Source organism: Oncorhynchus mykiss, chromosome 6 (assembly GCF_013265735.2).
Source record: "Oncorhynchus mykiss isolate Arlee chromosome 6, USDA_OmykA_1.1, whole genome shotgun sequence".
NCBI classification, from domain to species: Eukaryota; Metazoa; Chordata; class Actinopteri; order Salmoniformes; family Salmonidae; genus Oncorhynchus; species Oncorhynchus mykiss.
In genome coordinates, this window is record NC_048570.1 from 56,918,767 (window position 1) to 56,939,499 (window position 20,733).

The window sequence follows — 20,733 nt, forward strand, 5'->3', positions numbered from 1 at the left end:
CAGGTTGGATGGGGAGCGTTGTTGCACAGCTATTTTCAGATCTCTCCAGAGATGTTGGATTGGGTTTACAGTGCCTTGCGAAAGTATTCGGCCCCCTTGAACTTTGCGACCTTTTGCCACATTTCAGGCTTCAAACATAAAGATATAAAACTGTATTTTTTTGTGAAGAATCAACAACAAGTGGGACACAATCATGAAGTGGAACGACATTTATTGGATATTTCAAACTTTAACAAATCAAAAACTGAAAAATTGGGCGTGCAAAATTATTCAGCCCCTTTACTTTCAGTGCAGCAAACTCTCTCCAGAAGTTCAGTGAGGATCTCTGAATGATCCAATGTTGACCTAAATGACTAATGATGATAAATACAAATCACCTGTGTGTAATCAGGTCTCCGTATAAATGCACCTGCACTGTGATAGTCTCAGAGGTCCGTTAAAAGCGCAGAGAGCATCATGAAGAACAAGGAACACACCAGGCAGGTCCGAGATACTGTTGTGAAGAAGTTTAAAGCCGGATTTGGATACAATAAGATTTCCCAAGCTTTAAACATCCAAAGGAGCACTGTGCAAGCGATAATATTGAAATGGAAGGAGTATCAGACCACTGCAAATCTACCAAGACCTGGCCGTCCCTCTAAACTTTCAGCTCATACAAGGAGAAGACTGATCAGAGATGCAGCCAAGAAAACCATGATCACTCTGGATGAACTGCAGAGATCTACAGCTGAGGTGGGAGACTCTGTTCATAGGACAACAATCAGTCGTAAATTGCACAGATCTGGCCTTTATGGAAGAGTGGCAAGAAGAAAGCCATTTCTTAAAGATATCCATAAAAAGTGTTGTTTAAAGTTTGCCACAAGCCACCTGGGAGACACACCAAACATGTGCAAGAAGGTGCTCTGGTCAGATGAAACCAAAATTGAACTTTTTGGCAACAATGCAAAACGTTATGTTTGGCGTAAAAGCAACACAGCTGAACACACCATCCCCACTGTCAAACATGGTGGTGGCAGCATCATGGTTTGGGCCTGCTTTTCTTCAGCAGGGACAGGGAAGATGGTTAAAATTGATGGGAAGACAGATGGAGCCAAATACAGGACTATTCTGGAAGAACCTGATGGAGTCTGCAAAAGACCTGAGACTGGGATGGAGATTTGTCTTCCAACAAGACAATGATCCAAAACATAAAGCAAAATCTACAATGGAATGGTTAAAAAATAAACATATCCAGGTGTTAGAATGGCCAAGTCAAAGTCCAGACCTGAATCCAATCTAGAATCTGTGGAAAGAACTGAAAACTGCTGTTCACAAATGCTCTCCATCCAACCTCACTGAGCTCGAGCTGTTTTGCAAGGAGGAATGGGAAAAAATGTCAGTCTCTCGATGTGCAAAACTGATAGAGACATACCCCAAGCGACTTACAGCTGTAATCGCAGCAAAAGGTGGCGCTACAAAGTATTAACTTAAGGGGGCTGAATAATTTTGCACGCCCAATTTTTCAGTTTTTGATTTGTTAAAAAAGTTTGAAATATCCAATAAATGTCGTTCCACTTCATGATTGTGTCCCACTTGTTGTTGATTCTTCACAAAAAAATACAGTTTTATATCTTTATGTTTGAAGCCTGAAATGTGGCAAAAGGTCGCAAAGTTCAAGGGGGCCGAATACTTTCGCAAGGCACTAAGTCCGGGCTCGAACTGGGCCACTCAAGGACATTCAGAGACTTGTCCCGAAGCCACTCCTGCGTTGTCTAGGCTGCGTGCTTAGGGTCGTCGTTGTCCTGTTGGAAGGTGAACCTTCACCCCAGTCTGAGGTCCTGAGCTCTCTGTAGCAGGTTTTCATCAAGTATATGGGTGTACTTTGCTCCATTTCCCTCGATCTTGACCAGTCTCCAAGACTCTGCTGCTGAAAAACATCCCCAGAGCATGATGATGCCACCACCATGCTTCACCGTAGGGATGGTATTGGCCAGGTCATGAGCGGTGCCTGGTTTACTCCAGACGTGACACTTAGCATTCAGGCCAAAGAGTTCAATCTTGGTTTCATCAGACCAGAGAATCCTGTTTCTCATGGTCAGAGTCCTTTAGGTGCCTTTTGGCAAACTCCTCTACCATAAAGGCCTGGTTGGTGGAATGCTGCAGAGATGGTTGTCCTTCTGGAAGGTTCTCCCATCTCTACACAGGAACTCTGTCAGAGTGACCATCAGGTTCTTGTTCACCTCCCTAACCAAGGCCCATTTCCCCTGATTGCTCACTTTGGCTGGGCAGCCAGCTCTAGAAATCTAGGAGGTTCCAAACTACTTCCGTTTAACAATGATGGAGGCCACTGTGTTCTTGGGGACCTTCAAATTCTGCAGAAATATTTTGGTACCCTTCCCCAGAACGCAGGAGTGGCTTCGGGACAAGTCTCTGAATGTCTTTGAGTGGCCCAGCTCGAGCCTGGACTTGAACCCAATCCAACATCTCTGGAGAGATCTCAAAATAGCTGTGCAATGACGCTCCCCATCCAACCAGAGTGGCGCAGCGGTTTAATGCACTGCATCTCAATGCTAGAGGCGTCACTACAGACCCTGGTACGATCCCAGGCTGTATCACAACTGGCTGTGATTGGTAGTCCCATAGGGCAGCACACAATTGGCCCAGCGTCGTCCGGGTTATGCCGTTATTATAAAATAAGAACTTGTTCTTAACTGACTTGCCTAGTAAAAAATAAAAATCTGTGCCTCAACACAATTGTGTCTCAGAGCACTACGGACAATTCCTTCGACCTCAAGCTTGGTTTTTGCTCTGACAGACACTGTCAACCGTGAGACCTTAAATAGACAGATGTGCGCCTTTCCAAATCATGCCCAATCAATTTAATTTACTACAGGGCAACTCCAATCAAGTTGTAGAAACAGCTCAAGGATGATCAATGGAAAGGGGATGAACCTGAGCTCAATTTGGAGTCTCATAGCAAACGGTCTGAATACTCAGATGTGTTTTACATTTTTTATAAATTAGCAAAAAAATGTCTAAAAACCTGTTTTTGCTTTGTCATTATGGGGTATTGTGTGTAGAGTGATGAGGACTATTTATTTAATCCATTATAGAATAATTCTGTAACGTAACAAAATGTTCAAAAAGTGAAGGGGTCGGAACACTTTCCGAATGCACTGTATATTGAGAAAGACCGAGAGAGTACGGAACACGTTCCGAGAAAAACGTAAAGCGATAGATCTAAGGACACCATCTTATGAGCACATGAAGGGTACTTCGGGATTTTGGCAATGATGCCCTTTATCATCTTCATCCCCAAATTCATATTAACTCATGGATACCATTTTATGTCTATGTATCCAGTATGAAGGAAGTTAAGAGGTAGTTTCCATACTTTCCAAACATTGCGCTAATGCTAGTTAGCAACTTCCGTCAAACTGCACGCAGATGTAAGAATTATACCCACGTGTTCATCGGACTCGAATTGCCAAAATCCTTTATCACTTTAAGGATACCAGGAAATATCATCTCAACGGACACAAAACTGCCTATTGAAATGTCATGACAAGAGTTCACTTTTTAGTAATTGAAGGACATTCTGGTCCAAGGTAAATCTATGCCCTTCAATTAAGCACGATTTGTGAAAATCATTCAACCTGGTTCTATTTCTGTGGTATTGATAAACCAAACTACCTTTAGATCACTGAATAATATGTAAAAATATTCTAGATCCAAATGGCCTCATATAGGCAAACCAACCATAAGCTTTAATGGGGTTGGGCGGTATACTGTGGCATTTTGAAATACACACGGTATGATTTTCAATTCCATGGAAAATATTTTTGTTATCAATGTTTCAATTTTTTTAAATGCAGTCAACGTGTGCACTAGGTTAATAGATAAAACAGATTGCGTTCTTCATTTCACCTGATTATTTTTCATTATGAAGTTTACCAAACAGCTGATTGAGCCGGTCAGGTGTTTGGTTACAAAAATGTACAAATGAGCAAATGGGAGCTTTGTGAGGGGAGTCACTCCTGTGCAGTGCAACTTAAGTGAGGTGATGAAGTTACACTTAGTTCTATGACATTCACAACTGTTTGCCAGCTATATGTTATAGCTATTAAGATAACTTTCTAAAATGATAATTTTTCAGCTTTTATTTCTTTCATCACATTCCCAGTGGGTCAGAAGTTTACATACACTCAATTAGTATTTGGTAGCATTGCCTTTAAATTGTTTAACTTGGGTCAAACGTTTTGGGTAGCCTTCCACATGCTTCCCACAATAAGTTGGGTGAATTTTGGCCCATTCCTCCTGACAGAGCTGGTGTAACTGCGTCAGGATTGTAGGCCTCCTTGCTCGCACACGCCTTTTCAGTTCTGCCCACAAATGTTCTATAAGATTGAGGTCAGGGCTTTGTGATGGCCGCTCCAATACCTTGACTTTGTTGTCCTTAAGCCATTTTGGCACAACTATGAAAGTTCGCTTGGGGTCATTGTCCATTTGGAAGACCCATTTGTGACTAAGCTTCAACTTCCTGACTGATGTCTTGAGATGTTGCTTCAATATATCCACAAAACTTTCCTTCCTCGTGATGCCATCTATTTTGTGAGGTACACCAGTCCCTCCTGCAGCAAAGCACCCCCACAACATGATGCTGCCACCCCCTTGCTTCACGCTTGGGATGGTGTCTTCAGCTACAAACATAACGATGGTCATTATGGTCAAACAGTTCTATTTTTGTTTCATCAGACCAGAGGACATTTCTCAAAAAAGTATGTTCTTTGTCCCCATGTGCAGTTGCAAACCGTTGTCTGGCTTTTTTATGGCGGTTTTGGAGCAGTGGCTTCTTCCTAACTGAGCGGCTTTTCAGGTTATGTCGATATAGAACTCGTTTTTACTGTGGATATAGATACTTTGTACCTGTTTCCTCCAGCATCTTCACAAGGTCCTTTGCTGTTGTTCTGGGATTGATTTGCACATTTTGCACCAAAGTACGTTCATCTTTAGGAGACAGAACACGAATCCTTCCTGAGTGGTATGACGGCTGCGTGGTCCCATGGTGTTCATACTTGCTTGCTATTGTTTGTACAGATGAACGTGGTACCTTCAGCCATTTGTAAATTGCTCCCAAGGATGAACTGGACTTGTGAAGGTCTACAATTCTTTTTTTGAGGTCTTGGCTGATTTCTTTTCATTTTCCCATGACGTCAAGCAACGAGGCACTGAGTTTGAAGGTAGGCCTTGAAATACATTCACAGGTACACCTCCAATTGACTCAAATGATGTCAATTAGCCTATCAGAAGCTTCTAAAGCCATGACATAATTTTCTGGAATTTTCCAAGCTGTTTAAAGGCACAGTCTACCTACACTACGTTAACTTCTGACCGATTGGAATTGTGATACAGTGAATTCTAAGTGAAATAATCTGTCTGTAAACAATTGTTGGAAAAAATTACTTGTGTCCTAAACGACTTGCCAAAACTATAGTTTGTTAACAAGAAATTTGTGGTGGTTGAAAAATGAGTTTTAATGACTCCAACCTAAGTGTAAGTAAACTTCCGACTTCAACTGTATCCTGTCTAATATTAGTTTATTCTGTGCAGAAAACTGTGAGTAGCCTTTTAACATTACCTAGTGTTTAAAGCGTTGGGCAAGTTTGCTAACAGTCGCTGGTTTGAATACCCGAGCTGTCAAGGTGAAAAATCTGCCGATGTGCCCTTGAGCAAGGCACTTAACCGTCATTTGCTCTAGGGGTACCGTACTATTATGGCTGACCGTGTAAAACAACACATTTCACTGCACCTGTATGTGACCCCGCAAAAAATATATTTTTTTGCCTATTAGTTTATGTTCGCATGTGTTCGTTAGCACTTACCTAGCATATTTGGAATGCTTTAGTACTTGTTAACTATTTGTTAGCAAATAGCCTGCGGCTATGGAACCCTGCCCTGTTCACCGGACGTGCTACCTGTCCCAGACCTGCTGTTTTCAACTCTCTAGAGACAACAGGAGCGGTAGAGATACTCTCAATGATCGACTATGAAAAGCCAACTGACATTTACTCCTGAGGAGCTGACCTGTTGCACCCTCGACAACTGTGATTATTATTATTTGACCATGCTGGTCATTTATGAACATTTACACATCTTGGCCATGTTCTGTTATAATCTCCACCCAGCACAGCCAGAAGAGGACTGGCCACCCCTCATAGCTTGGTTCCTTTCTAGGGAGTTTTTCCTAGCCACCGTGCTTCTACACCTGCATTGCTTGCTGTTTGGGGTTTTAGGCTGAGTTTCTGTACAGCACTTTGAGATATCAGCTGATGTAATAAGGGCTATATAAATACATTTGATAACACATTTTTGGGGGCTTTTTTTTTTTACCTTTGAAAAAAATAATTGCACCCCATGTGTGCACCACTGGTAAACCATGTATGGTACTGGTAAGGTAGTAAGGTATGAAAATATGCTCTATAAGCTCTAACCTGCTTTAGTTTGGAATGTATGGCAATAACTGGTAGTAGCCTATTTATTCACTTCACATTAACCCACTAAAGCCTTAAATGTGTATGTTACATCTAAGCAAGGCTAAAATGAAAAGATAATTAGAAGTAAAAAAACAAACAAGATCAACAAAGAATAAGCAACTTTCCTAACGATTTCCCTGTAGCGAAATTGGCAATGACATGGGTTAGACCACAAAATATGTAGTCTACAGTATGCATAAACTTCAAAACATACTTGTTTTAAAGCCTCTGACATGTACAATAACTACTGATTGTAAGTCGATCTAGAAAAAAAGCAGCAGCTAAATTAATAAAAATCCAACTACACTGCATACAGAATACAGACTCTGAACCATTATGGGGGACACTTGGGGAGTATGCACCTGTTGAAAACTCGCTCTTCTACCGTTTTCCCATTCGACATCTACATATCAAATTTAAAGTACCAAGTTTTGGAATGGAACATTATGACAAGCACAAAAAATGTCAAGTCACAAGCTGGGACCAAACTACAGTTTAAGAAATTGAGTATCAGTATAGACTGATGCTGAAAACACATGACTAATAAATACGAGGTGGATCCAATATATCAAACAAGTAACATTATAACCTACCCCCACCAACATGACACCAAAACGAATGTAAAAAAACTAAACCTCAAATTCATTTCTGAAAAGCACTTTAGCAATAGGCTATTAACCCATTGCTAGAAAGAAGAAAAACTACTTACACGGGACTAGAATTCAAAGAGCAATGGTCCACCATCATCTCAGGCAAGAAATCCAGTTTAAAAGAGGCCATGTTTGTGTGTTTCTCCCCTTTTCCAAAGTAAAAAAAAAATGGAAAGATATCTCACTTTTTCACACCAGAAAATAAGTCAAGATACATACACTGCAAACTACTAGAGCCTACTCAGAAACTTTTCTTCAAGAGTGTGAACTTGTGGAAAGAAGCATAGGAGAGGCTGTTGTGGAAAAACTATGGCGAAACTACATGGAGGCTGATGCAAAACTACGAGAAGTAACAAAAAATGGTAAAGAACCAACAAATTCAATTAATTGGACAACGGTTAAACCTTGAACCAGAGTAGAACACACAACAAATCCTCACTGTCCAACAAACTGGGTCTAGATTAACAGAAGAGTAGGCAGGCCACTGAAAGCTGTGGCCCTGGGTCCCACAAAAAAAAGTGCTGATGGGCTGGGGCTTTTTGTGAGCATTTCTCTTAGCCAAGCAGAACTGGGTGCAGCGTCAGATAAATAGAGTGTCAGATTGATGCTGATAAGGACGAGTGACTGTCCGGAATGAATGGGGAACGGGAGCGAGCTGGTAATCCCTGCACTAATATGAGGCTGGGAGACAATCAGGTTCCGGCACTGGGACTCGGTCACCCTGTTGTTCTGTGGCAGTGGGTGGGTGGGAGGGGGGCTGGGTCATATGACATTGGTCGCATTAACTCCCCACCCTAACCTCCTGACCTTAGGAAACCCACAGGCATGGCAGAGAACACATAAACATGGATGGCAACCTGTGTTAACAACCTGGGCAGTGGATGGCTCTATAACCTTTCCTTTTATTTTGTTTGCGCCATCACAACAACCAGAGTGGTTTCAAAACCACTATTACGATTTAATAAGCCCACTTAAATGATAGAAAACATTGCTTTCAAGCTTTCTTGACCATTTCTATAAAATGTTTCCCTTGGGCCAACTGAGACATTCCGTGTGACTAACACATTTCCGATAATTACTATAGCTCCTGCCTTGGGCCAATCAGTGTCATTTTGTAAATGCCAGATCTCTATGGCAAGACGCATCATTCACCCAAGTTTAGTCAAAATCCGACCAGTGTGGTCTGAGTTATAGCATGTGGGAATATTCCTGGTTTGGTTGGAAGCATGCACGCACACAAGCGTTTGATGAAAGCAATGTCTATGTGGGAACATTATGGGGAACATGAGATACATCTAAACTGAACAAAAATATAAAAACGCAAAATGCAACAATTTCAAAGATTTTACTGAGGTACAGTTCATATAAGGAAATCACTCAATTTAAATAAATTCAATAGGCCCTAATACATGGATTTCACGACTAGTAAAATGGAAAAATGGCGCCGGAGGAGATGGCCGCCGTTTTATGGTCTCCTAACCAATTGTGCAATTATGTGGGTTTTTTTGCGATATTTGTAAATTAATTTGTACATAATGTTTCTGCAACCATCTCTTACGGCAGAAAAGAGATTCTGGATATCAGGACAGCGATCACTCACCTCGGATTAGACAAAGATTTTTAACAACAACAACGACAAGCAGGACTCAAACGATATTCTCCAAACACCCCGCAGGGCAGACATCCCAATTATTCGCATAAGGAAGCGACGCAGAGGAAGTAGAGCCGGATGGCTCGTCCGGATCTGCAGAAGGCGAGTAGGAAAGCTGTCGTTACCGACAATATTACTCGCCAACGTGCAATCATTGGACAATAAACTAGACGAGGTACGATCACGAATATCCTACCAATGGGACATCAAAAACTGTAATATTCTATGTTTCACGGAATCGTGGCTGAATGACAACATCGATATTCAGCTAGCGGGATACACGCTGCACCGGCAAGATAGAACAGCACACTCCGGTAAAACGAGGGTGGGCGGTCTGTGCATATTTGTAAACAACAGCTGGTGCACGAAATCTAAAGAAGTCTCTAGATTTTGCTCGCCTGGAGTATTGTGATAAATTGCAGGCCACACTACTTGCCTAGAGAGTTCTCAGCTTACTTTTTGTGGCTGTTTATTTATCACCACAATCAGATGCGGGCACTAAGAATGCACTCAATCAGCTGTATAAGGAAATAAGCAAACAAAAAACTACTCACCCAGAGGCGGCGCTCCTAGTGGCCGGAATCTTTAACGCAGGGAAACTTAAATCGGTTCTACCAAATCTCTATCAACATGTTAAATGTGCAACCAGAGGGAAAAAAATTCTAGATCACCTGTACTGCACACACTGAGACGTGTACAAAGCTCTCCCTCGCCCTCCATTTGGTAAATCCGACCACAACTCTATCCTCCTGATTCCTGCTTACAAGTAAAAATTAAAGCAGGAAGCACCAGTGACTCGGTCTATAAAAAAATGGTCAGATGAAGCAGATGCTAAACTATAGGACTGTTTTACTATCACAGACTGGAACATGTTCCGGGATTCTTCTGATGACATTGAGGAATACACCACATCAGTCACTGGCTTTATCAATAAGTGCATTGAGGACGTTGTCCCCACAGTGAATGTACGTACATACCCCAACCAGAAGCCATGGATTACAGGCAACATTCATACTGAAGGGTAGAGCTGCCGCTTTCAAGGTGCAGGACTAACCCGGAAGCTTACAAGAAATCCCGCAATGCCCTGCGACGAACCATCAAACAGGCAAAGCGTCAATACAGGGCTAAGATTGAATCATACTACACCGGTTCCGACGCACGTCGGATGTGGCAGGGCTTGGAAACTATTACAGACTACAAAGGGAAGCAGAGCCGCGAGCTGCCCGGTGACACAAGCCTACCAGACGAGCTAAATCACTTCTATACTCGCTTCGAGGCAAGCAACACTGAGGCATGCATGAGAGCATCAGCTGTTACGGACGACTGTGTGATCACGCTCTCCGTAGCCGGCGTGAGTAAGACGTTTAAACAGGTCAACATACACAAGGCTGCGGGGCCAGACGGAATACCAGGATGTGTGCTCCAGGCATGTGCTGACCAACTGGCAGGTGTCTTCACTGGCATTTTCAACATGTCCCTGATTGAGTCTGTAATACCAACATGCTTCAAGCAGACCACCATAGTCCCTGTGCCCAAGAACACAAAGGCAACCTGCCTAAATGACTACAGACCCGTAACACTCACGTCTGTAGCCATGAAGTGCTTTGAAAGGCTGGTAATGGCTCATATCAACACAATTATCCCAGAAACCTGGCACCCACTCCAATTTGCATACCGCCCAAACAGATCCACAGATGATGCAATCTCTATTGCACTCCACACTGCCCTTTCCCACCTGGACAAAAGGAACACGTGTGAGAATGCTATTCATTGACTACAGCTCAGCGTTCAACACCATAGTACCCTCAAAGCTCATCACTAAGCTAAGGAACCTGGGACTAAACACCTCCCTCTGCAACTGGATCCTGGACTTCTTGACGGGTCAGCCCCAGGTGGTGAGGGTAGGTAGCAACACATCTGCCACACTGATCCTCAACACTGGAGCTCCCCAGGGGTGCGTGCTGAGTCCCCTCCTGTACTCCCTGTTCACCCATAACTGCATGGCCAGGCACGAGTCCAACACCATCATTAAGTTTGCAGACGAAACAACAGTGGTAGGCCTGATCACCGACAACGATGAGACAGCCTATAGGGAGGAGGTCAGAGACCTGGCCGGGTGGTGCCAGAATAACAACCTATCCCTCAATGTAACCAAGACTAAGGAGATGATTGAGGACTACAGGAAAAGGAGCACAGAGCACATCCCCATACTCATCAACGTGGCTGTCGTGGAGCAGGTTGAGAGCTTCAAATTCCTTGGTGTCCACATCAACAACAAACTAGAATGGTCCAAACACACCAAGACAGTCGACACGACAAAGCCTATTCCCCCTCAGGAAACTAAAAAGATTTGGCATGGGTCCGAGATCCTCAAAAGGTTCTACAGCTACAACATCGAGAGCATCCTGACCGGTTGCATCACTGCATGGTACGGCAATTGCTCGGCCTCTGACCGCAAGGCACTTCAGAGGGTAGTGCGTACGGCCCAGTACATCACTGGGGCAAAGCTGCCTGCCATCCAGGACCTCTACACCAGGCGGTGTCAGAGGAAGGCCCTAAAAATTGTCAAAGACCCCAGCCACCCCAGTCATAGACTGTTCTCTCTACTACCGCATGGCAAGCGGAACCGGAGTGCCAAGTCTAAGACAAAAAGGCTTCTCAACAGTTTTTCCCCCCAAGCCATAAGACTTCTGGACAGGTAACCAATGGTTACCCGGACTATTTACATTGTGTGCCTCCTCCCAAACCCTCTTTTACACCGCTGCTACTCTGTGTTTATCTTATATGCACAGTCACCTTAACCATACATCCATGTACATACTACCTCAATTGACCCGACCAACCAGTGCTCCCGCACATTGGCTAACTGGGCTATCTGCATTGTGTCCCACCTCCCGCCAACCCCTCCTTTTACGCTACTGCTACTCTGTTCATCATATATGCATAGTCACTTTAACCGTACATACTACCTCAATAAGCCTGACTAACCGGTGTCTTTATATAGCCTTGCTACTCTTATTTTCAAATGTATTTTTACTGTTTTATCCTTTACTTATCTACACACACACACACACACACACCTTTTTTTCGCACTATTGGTTAGATCCTGTAAGCAAGCATTTCACTGTAACCTGTAGTATTCGGCACACGTGACAAATAAACTTTGATTGGATTATACAGATTTGCATCTGTCGGTCACAGATACTTTTTTTAAGGTAAGGGCGTGAATCAGAAAATCAGTCAGTATCTGGTGTGACCACCATTTTCCTCACGCAGCGCAAGAGATCTCCTTTGCATATAGTTACTTGATCAGGCTGTTGATTGTGGCCTGTGGAATATTGTCCCACTCCTCTTCAATGGCTGTGCGAAGTTGCTGGATATTGGCGGGAACTGGAACACGCTGTCATACACGTAGATCCAGAGCGTCCCCAAACATGCTCAACGGGTGACATGTCTGGTGAGTTTATAAGCCATTGAAGAACTGGGATATTTTCAGCTTCCAGGAATTGTTTACAGATCCTTGCGATATGGGACCGTGCATTATCATGCTGAAACATGAGGTGATGGCGGCGGACGAATGCCACAACAATGGGCCTCAGGGTCTCGTCACAGTATCTCTGCTGCATTCAAATTGCCATTAATAAAATGCAATGGTGTTAGTTTTCTGTAGCTTATGCCTGCCCATATCATAACCCTGTCTCATGGTCTGACAAATACCGCTCCATCTATCACCTTTCACCGCAGATGCGGAAGTTCGACATTGGCGGATTGAGACAGATCCAATGCAAAAGAAAATCCCTAATTTAAAACGGACAGATTTTTATGGGGATTTTTTTATATGCTAATTACATTTCCACTGTGGCTCGGATATCGACTTGTGGGTTAAAATCGGCCCAGTGCTGTCAGAGATATCACGTACGAACAAACTAATGTACGAAAGCACTAACGGACGGAGACAGATCCACAGTCCCCTTCCCGATTTCATCATGGGGGACAACAAGTAGACTACACAGACAGACATGATATGGGGAATAGGAGATATTCGCCTAACTTATGAATGCATACTGATTAATGGCATATAGTGGTGTAGAACTAGGTTATTGTCACCATGTGTCTAAGTGTTGTCACGATACCAGAATTTTGACTTCGATACCAAGTTCAGTATCACAACAGTGTTTCTGCAGCAGTCATTTTACTGTGGTGCTGTGCCACGCCAAAATCATTGCCACCAGACCAAAACAATAACTCTGAGCACTTTGAAGATGCTAGAACTGTCCACATTTACTTTTCCTCTGCAAACAAAACAAGTAATGAATAGGAAAATCAGATGGCCCCATATGATATTTTATCCATTTACCTAGTTGACTGTGTTGACTGTTCACTGTGTCTATGAAAAACATTTTTAGACATAAAATTCATCAATAGGATGCTAACTAGTTAAATATCACATTTGGGACCTATTTATTTATAGTTTATTTATGCTGCATCAGTCGGCCTATAGGTGACAATGCTTATTGCTAACGGCATACCTCTTAATATGGACAAAGCATAGGCTATATGCATGGTACAATATGTACAAATACATTTTACATTTACATTTTAAGAAATCATTTCACCAATATGTTATTGGGCTCATTTCCGTAAGTGGAAATTGTATTTTAGATGGTGTCAGCATAATTTAATTGTAATTTATTTTGGAGTAAAATATCCTTTTAAAAAGTCACCTGAGCTTCTCAAGTCCTTCTACATAAAAATATCTGCGGGGCACACCGGACCCCCCAAAACAAGAGTGGGAGGAACCCGCACTTCAACAGTTTATAGTGGAAATCAGCATGTTTTGCGTTATTTATATTATCAATTGATGTTATCTTCAGCTGTAAGCTAGCAAGACAAGTTAGCTTACAAAGCTGAAAGCCACTGGTATATTTTCGCATTGTAAAGTGTTCTAGCCATCATGGACATTGTTTGGCAAACAGTATTAACAGTTCCAACATTTCTACATGCAGTGTCGCATTATTCAAGTGTGTCAATTTCTGTGCGGCCTTGAGTTGGGAGCAAACATGATGCAGCCCAGACTCCTAGTGCAGGCTAGCAATGAGTAAGTGGAGCAGGCACAGTGCGTGCCTCGCACTATAAGGGGGACATTGGCTGTGCAGATAGAGTTGATCCGAGACACACATTTGACACAATTACCGAAATAAAAATTCCAGGACCAAACTGTTTGTCATGTTCTAGTATTGGAAAGGTACAGAAGTTTCAGTATACAGTGCAACACTAGTGTCTACATTATAGAATAGCAGATGCGGGAGTCATTTTCTAAAATGTCTGCTCGAAACATCCTGAGGCCTTTCAACTTTAGAATCTTGATACACTACCATTCTTCACATGCAATTCTTAACCACTACTTGTAGGCCCAACTAGTATCTACTACTATAGTGTCCTTGTGAATTAGCCCTTGTGTGGCATGTCAAACCAAAGCATACCAGTGTAGGCAGAGGTTCCATTGAAGGGGAAAAAGCAAGGGAGAAAGTGTTCTTACCCTCCCATGGTGGGTACCTCCAGGGCAGTGTGGGGAAGCACACATTGTGGCTGCCCATGCTGCTCCGTGGACAGGTACAAGACTTCAGCGTCGATGCTATCCATCCAGTGCCTTTCACAATCACTACAGAAATACAACAAACAGCACAGGACAAACATGATAATCATGAGTCACAAGAAAAACAAACAGTAGATGGAAAGGACTTACAGTGACTGAGACAAAGACAGTTTGACAGAGGAAAAAGTGTAACATGCATGTGGAAGATAGGAGAGAAATCGAAATGTACTTGACAAAATTGGACACACAAGAATGATTTTAAAAACGAATTAATTACAGGCACTGCATGTAGACTAGCCTGTGCATAGACGTTCTTTCTGGATGCAAACCAGGGCAGGCAACCTAGAAAAGGTTACATAGAATGCACAGCTACTAAAGTAGAGTGATTTGTCTTACTGCTTTAAAGACTATATGAAATGAGTGGACCTAAAAATACTGCTATCTCCTTGGCCTACATTTAAAAAACGAATTGCTAGTCTGAGTTACTTTGTGCTTCTCTGAATTATTTGCACAACAAACTCAAGGGATGAGAGAAGCAAGGTCAAGGCATTTGGTTAGATTACAACTACCCTGGGGTGTAAAGGTGAAAAACTGCTTTCTGACACGAAGTACACCGACATATACACTTATATAATTAGCTAGCTGTGTTGTTGAAAGGCCCCAAGATTCAGGACTGTTCATAAGGCAGATGTCCATAGCTACTCCATCATGCCAAAAAGTGTTTAAAGGATGCACGATATAAAATTGGTAAGCATATCGGAATCGGCCAGTTTAACGCCGATGTGCAAAACCGATGTCAAATCTGACGTGCATACCTATATAAACGTAGGTAGATGACGTAATGACGCCACAAAAAAGTATAGCGCTACACGTGCAACAAAGCATTCCTAAACTAGCCCATAATGTCTGCTGTGTGGATCGAGCAGTCAACAAGTCGACCAGTCATTTGAAAGAGTAAGAACATTTCTGCGAGACAACTCGAAGGCGAAATTCCTTAACACCAAGATAATGGAATTCATTGCCCTTGACAATCAACCGTTCTCTGTCGTGGATGATGTTGGCTTTCGCTGACCGGTCGAGCACTGGTACACACTACCAAGTAAGCGCTATTTTTTAGATGTTGCCCTATCGGAGTTACACAGTATTGTTGAAACTTACATCCATGAGCTACTTGCTATGGGCATCACTGCTATTAACATCACAATTGACACTTGGACCAGCGATGTCAGCCCCATGAGCATTGAGTTTGACAGCACAGTGGGTCAACGAGGATTTCGTACTGAGGAAAGCCATATTGCATGTTCAAGAATGTGCTGGTTCTCATACCGCTGCTGCCATTTCAATGGCATTTGAGAACAAGAACTAGCACCATTCCAACAACTTTATCGAGAAATAAGCTCAACTGCGTCTGCAGCAGACCTGATACACTGTCATGGCATTGAAATGCCTGCTCAACAAAAATGGGGTTTACTTGGGAAAGTGCTCTAGTAGAGGCAGTGAACAAGCAATTCAGTGGCACTCTCTCTGAGCCTCTACTGTGTTACCACCATGCTCAATGCTACGTACAAGCACCGCTACTTCGATGTAGACAATAAAAACAGGGCTTACGTGAAATGTTAGACACAGCTGGACAAGATGGAAACAAACGCAGTGGCAGTGCACACCAAGGAAGAGAGGCCACAGACAGAGCTGAAACTTGACATGCTTTTTATTTGACCTTTATTTAACTAGGCAAGTCAGTTAAGAACAAATTCTTATTTTCAATGACGGCCTAGGAACAGTGGGGTAACTGCCTGTTTAGGGGCAGAACAACAGATTTGTACCTTGTCGGCTCGGGGATTTGAACTTGCAACCTTCCGGTTACTAGTCCAACGCTCTAACCACTAGGCTACCCTGCCGCCATCACACCATTCTTGATTTAATATTATCTTTACATATACTAAATAATGTGGGAAACTTGTTTTGATTCAGAACTGACTATTATCATGCAAATGTCTCAAAACAGGGGCAGCGGGGAAAAAATATGTAATCTCTGCACTTAAATAGTTAATGGTGGTTCCGGTGGTTCATTTTCATGGCAGCCTGGTAGGCTAAACTCCTGTTGTAAAGAGAAGCAATATGCTTCATATTAGGAAAGTTGAGAAATAAATAGTAGGCCTAGCCTATAGAAAGCTGATGGGAGGGGAGCACGTGATGCAGGGGAGCACGTGATGCCGCGGAGCTGAGCAGACGTTGACAAACCGAGCTCTTCAAAGTTATTCTATTGTTACCTAAATAACGTTGAAACAATATTCTAACATCGGGTGATAAATTGTCAAGTACTTACCTTCCCAAAGGATCCATGGACCTCCGACCGAGAGGCAAGAAGGACGACCAAAACGTTGTTGATTCCCAAGATAACAATAACACTACAGCTAGCAAGATTAGCATTAGCCATCATAATTCAGACGACAGTTCCAAACTGTTGCTCTCAGCAGTCTCTTGCAAGCCTGCCGACATGCTGGCTACTCTCCTCCGGGAAATTCAGGATGGTAACAAAGGTCTTTCTATGAAAATGTATAAGAAATCGCCTGAACTCCATTCTTCCATTGACTACCTGAAATCCTCCATGAATGATCTCATTTTGAGAACGACTGAGGCAGAGTTGTGCATTAGCACAGGTGAAGATACCATCACTCGACATGACCAGGTCTTGATACAACTGCAAAAGGACAAAGCCTACCTCAAAAACAAGGTAGATCAGATGGAGAACCAGAGTAGACGTAGTAATATCCGTGTGGTGGGATTGAAAGAGGACAGCGAGGGCCATGACCCGGTCCGTTTCTTCACTCAATGGATCCCGGAGGTCCTAGGCATAATCAACTTCACCAAGCGGCTGGAAATCGAACGTGCCCACAGAACATCAGCGCCGAAACCCCAGCCAGATGAGCACCCATGGGCCGTCCTGATCAGGTTCCTCTGTTTCCAAGACAGAGAGAAGATACTGCAACTCGCAAGAGCCAAAGGGGACATCACCATCGATGGCAAGAGGGCCAGCCTTTTCCCGGATATGAGAGCGGATCTCGCCAGACATCGCAAGCAGTTCAGACCTGCCGCCAAAGCACTGAAGGAGAAGAACATCACCGGCTGCTTTCCCCCTCATTTATGTTAATCTTTCGAAAAGAGACTCAAGCAGCCCTTACCGTGGGCAGTAAATATTCAGCCATAAATATCTATTCACAACGTTTGTTTTCAACTTAGAGAGCTCGCAGGTTTTAGTTTACGCCAAGGTTTAGCTAGTAAGAGCAAGATGGAAAGCAAGAAGCAACGTATCTCTACAAGTGTATTCATGTTTGATTGTTGGGATTGTTGTTTTAGTCTGACAATCAGGGTGGGTGACATTTTTTTTCTGTGTTTATTGTTTCCTTCCTAAAGAGACACATAGGTCACTTCTGTGTTCAAACCAAAGTTGAAACATTTCCTAACTATCTACATATGATATATGTAACTGAATAGAAATATTTGAAACCCAACCTATGCTTAATCCACTAAAATATGTCACATTCAATGTAAAAGTTCTTAACAGCCCAATTAAAAGGAAAATAATCTATACATACCTTAAGAAATTAAAGGCTGACATTGTGTTTTTACAAGAAACACATCTTAGCCAGTGAACACAAGAAATTGAAGAGGGAATGGGTAGGACAAGTTATTGCGTCCTCTTAACTCCAAAGCAAGAGGAACTGCAATTTTGATAAGTAGACATCCCCTTCTGCATCAACAACACCATCTCTGATCCCTCTGGCAGGTTTGTTTTGGTGCAGGGGCATATGTTTTCAGAGTCTTGGACCCTATTGAATATTTATGCTCCTAACTTCGATGACCATATGTTTATTCAAAATGTCTTTCTTCAGGTCGCTCAAGCACCACCAGGATGGCTACTGGTTGGAGGAGATTTACATTTTTGTTTAGATACAGTTCTTGATAGGTCCTCTGATAAACCCTCACTTCTTACCAAAGTCGGCAAGCTCACCATGTCATTCATGAAATATCTCAATTTACTAGACATCTGGAGACAGTTGCACCCACAGGATAGGGACTACTCTTTTTATTCACACCCACACGCATAGATAACTTTTTACTTTCGACACAACTGTTTCATAGAGTGTTAGATGTTGAGTATCTCCCCAGATTGCTTAGTGACCATTCTCCTCTGTTATTATTAATCTCCATTCCTACCAAGGTAAATGGAGCATATAGATGGAGACTAAATTCTACACTCCTAAAGCAACCTGAATTTTGTGCATTCATCAAAGAGCAGATCAATATTTTTACTTTGACGAACAAACCCTCCGCTCCTGACAGTTTCATTCTTTGGCACACATTGAAGGCCTATCTGAGGGGACAGATAATTTCCTATACTAAAGGGCTGAAGAGAAAACACGGTGCGGAACTGAGTGCCCTTGATTCTGAAATCTCAGAGCTAGAGAAAACCTACCAAAGAGACCCGACTAAAGATCTATACAGGCTTTTGGTAAATAAAAAAACTGAAATATAATATTCTGAGAGAAAGCTCACAAAGCATTGGCATGGCAACTGAAAGCAGAGGAAAGTAAGAGGACAATTAATGCTATAGAAACTCTTACTAATGAGATATTTCGACCCTACTGAAATTAATAATACTTTTAAGAAATACTATGAAGACCTCTACACTTCCCAATCAAGCGATGATCTATCAGAGATCGACTCCTCTCTCTCCTCTCTCAACCTCCCATGCCTGTCAGGGGAAGATAGCGAGCGCCTGAGTGAACACTTCTAAGTTCCTGAATTGTTGGAGGCCATTAAATCCTTACCTTCTAATAAATGGCTTCACTCCAGAGTTCTATAAAGAATTTAGGGAACTGTTGGTCCCCTACCTTATGGAGGTACTTAAAAAAGCCAGGGAAGACAACTGCTTTCCAGAGTCTCTCTCTCAAGCAGTGATTACTGTAATCCACAAGAAAGGGAAAAACCCGCTAAAGTGCGCCTCCTATATACCAATCTCTCTCCTTAACACAGATTGTAAACTGGTCACCAAGATGCTATCTAAGAGACTGGAGTCATGTCTTCCCCTGTTGGTCAACCCAGATCAGACTGGCTTCATAATTAATAGATTGTCCTCCAATAATCTCAGAAGGTTCTTTGATATAATTCACCTTGCTAACAAAAACAAAATACCTAGTGTCGCAGTCTCCCTCGACGCTGAAAAGGCCTTTGATAGGGTTGAATGGCCATACCTCTTTCGCGTCTTGGAAAAGTTCAGTTTAGGTACTGTGTTTGTAAATTTGATAAAATCACTCTACAAATCTCCTAAAGCTAGGATTGCTACCTCCTCTTTCCCTCTTTATAGGGGGAACAGACAAGGTTGCCCAATTAGCCCCAACCTCTTTGCCCTCGCCATCGAACCGTTGGCTGAGGCTATTAGAACGTGCCCTGACATACATGGCTTTGAGGTGGGCCCCCATAGCCATAAATTATCACTCTTTGCGGACGACCTTATCTTATTTCTAACAAACCCAGAACACTCCCTCTCTCACTTGCAGATTCTACTACAGTGTTATAGTTCTTTCTCTGGATATAAGGTCAATTTTGATAAAAGCGAAATCTTACCGTTGTCTGTCTTTGCCCATCATACCATCAAGCACAAGTTTCCTTTTAGATGGTCGCCTATGGGCTTCACATATTTGGACATAGTGGTGGATGGTAATCTGAACAACCTCTATAAACTCAATCTGGCCAATTTGTTGCAAAAGGTGGAGGGTGACTTTGTAAATGGAAGGACTTACCTCTCACTCTACTGGGTAGAATCAATGTAATTAAAATGAATGTCCTGCCCAGATTTCTATATCTGTTTCAATCTTTTCCTATCCCTGTTCCCGCAGCACTCTTTTCCTCTCTCGACAAGCTGACCAGACGGTTTATCTGGCACGGCAAAACCCCTAGGGTTGTCCTGGATAAACTGACCCTTGATTAGAGTCAAGGGGGCTTAAACCTCCCCAATTTTAGAATGTACTACTGGGCTGCACAGTCTAGGTCTCTGGCTCAGAGGTTTGACAATGGTCCCTCTCCCTCATGGTTGAACATTGAAAAGCTTGAGGTAAATGATGACACTGGGGCAGAATTGTTTTACAAATGGGACAGAAAATCTATAAAAACCATCACAGACAACCCTTTAATCATACATTCTGTCCTGGCATGGTGCAAACTGCATGAGCTGTTCAGACGAGGGGGATTCCTTTCCCCTAAAACTCCTTTATGGAACAATAGATTGATTCCTATGTTTTTCCAGAATAGTAACTTTAGACC

At 42.7% G+C, this 20,733-nt stretch overlaps 1 protein-coding gene across 44 annotated transcripts in view; it reads right to left on the reverse strand.

Annotated features, from left to right (window-relative positions):
• The window catches only part of LOC110526187 (CUGBP Elav-like family member 1), a 53,909-nt gene that overhangs the window by 25,558 nt on the left and 7,618 nt on the right, over positions 1-20,733 (reverse strand). For 36 of the 44 annotated variants that reach the window (XM_021606930.2, XM_021606904.2, XM_021606929.2 and 33 more), the window contains one exon: positions 14,353-14,475. The exons of 2 other annotated variants lie outside the window; for them this stretch is intronic. In XM_021606930.2, coding sequence (XP_021462605.2) covers positions 14,353-14,456 — 104 coding nt within the window. In that variant the 5' untranslated portion in view covers positions 14,457-14,475. Of the gene's footprint in view, positions 1-7,221; positions 7,618-14,352; positions 14,476-20,733 lie in introns of those variants that run through there. 6 more of the 44 variants (XM_036980535.1, XM_036980534.1, XM_036980533.1 and 3 more) reach the window with 3 other exon arrangements.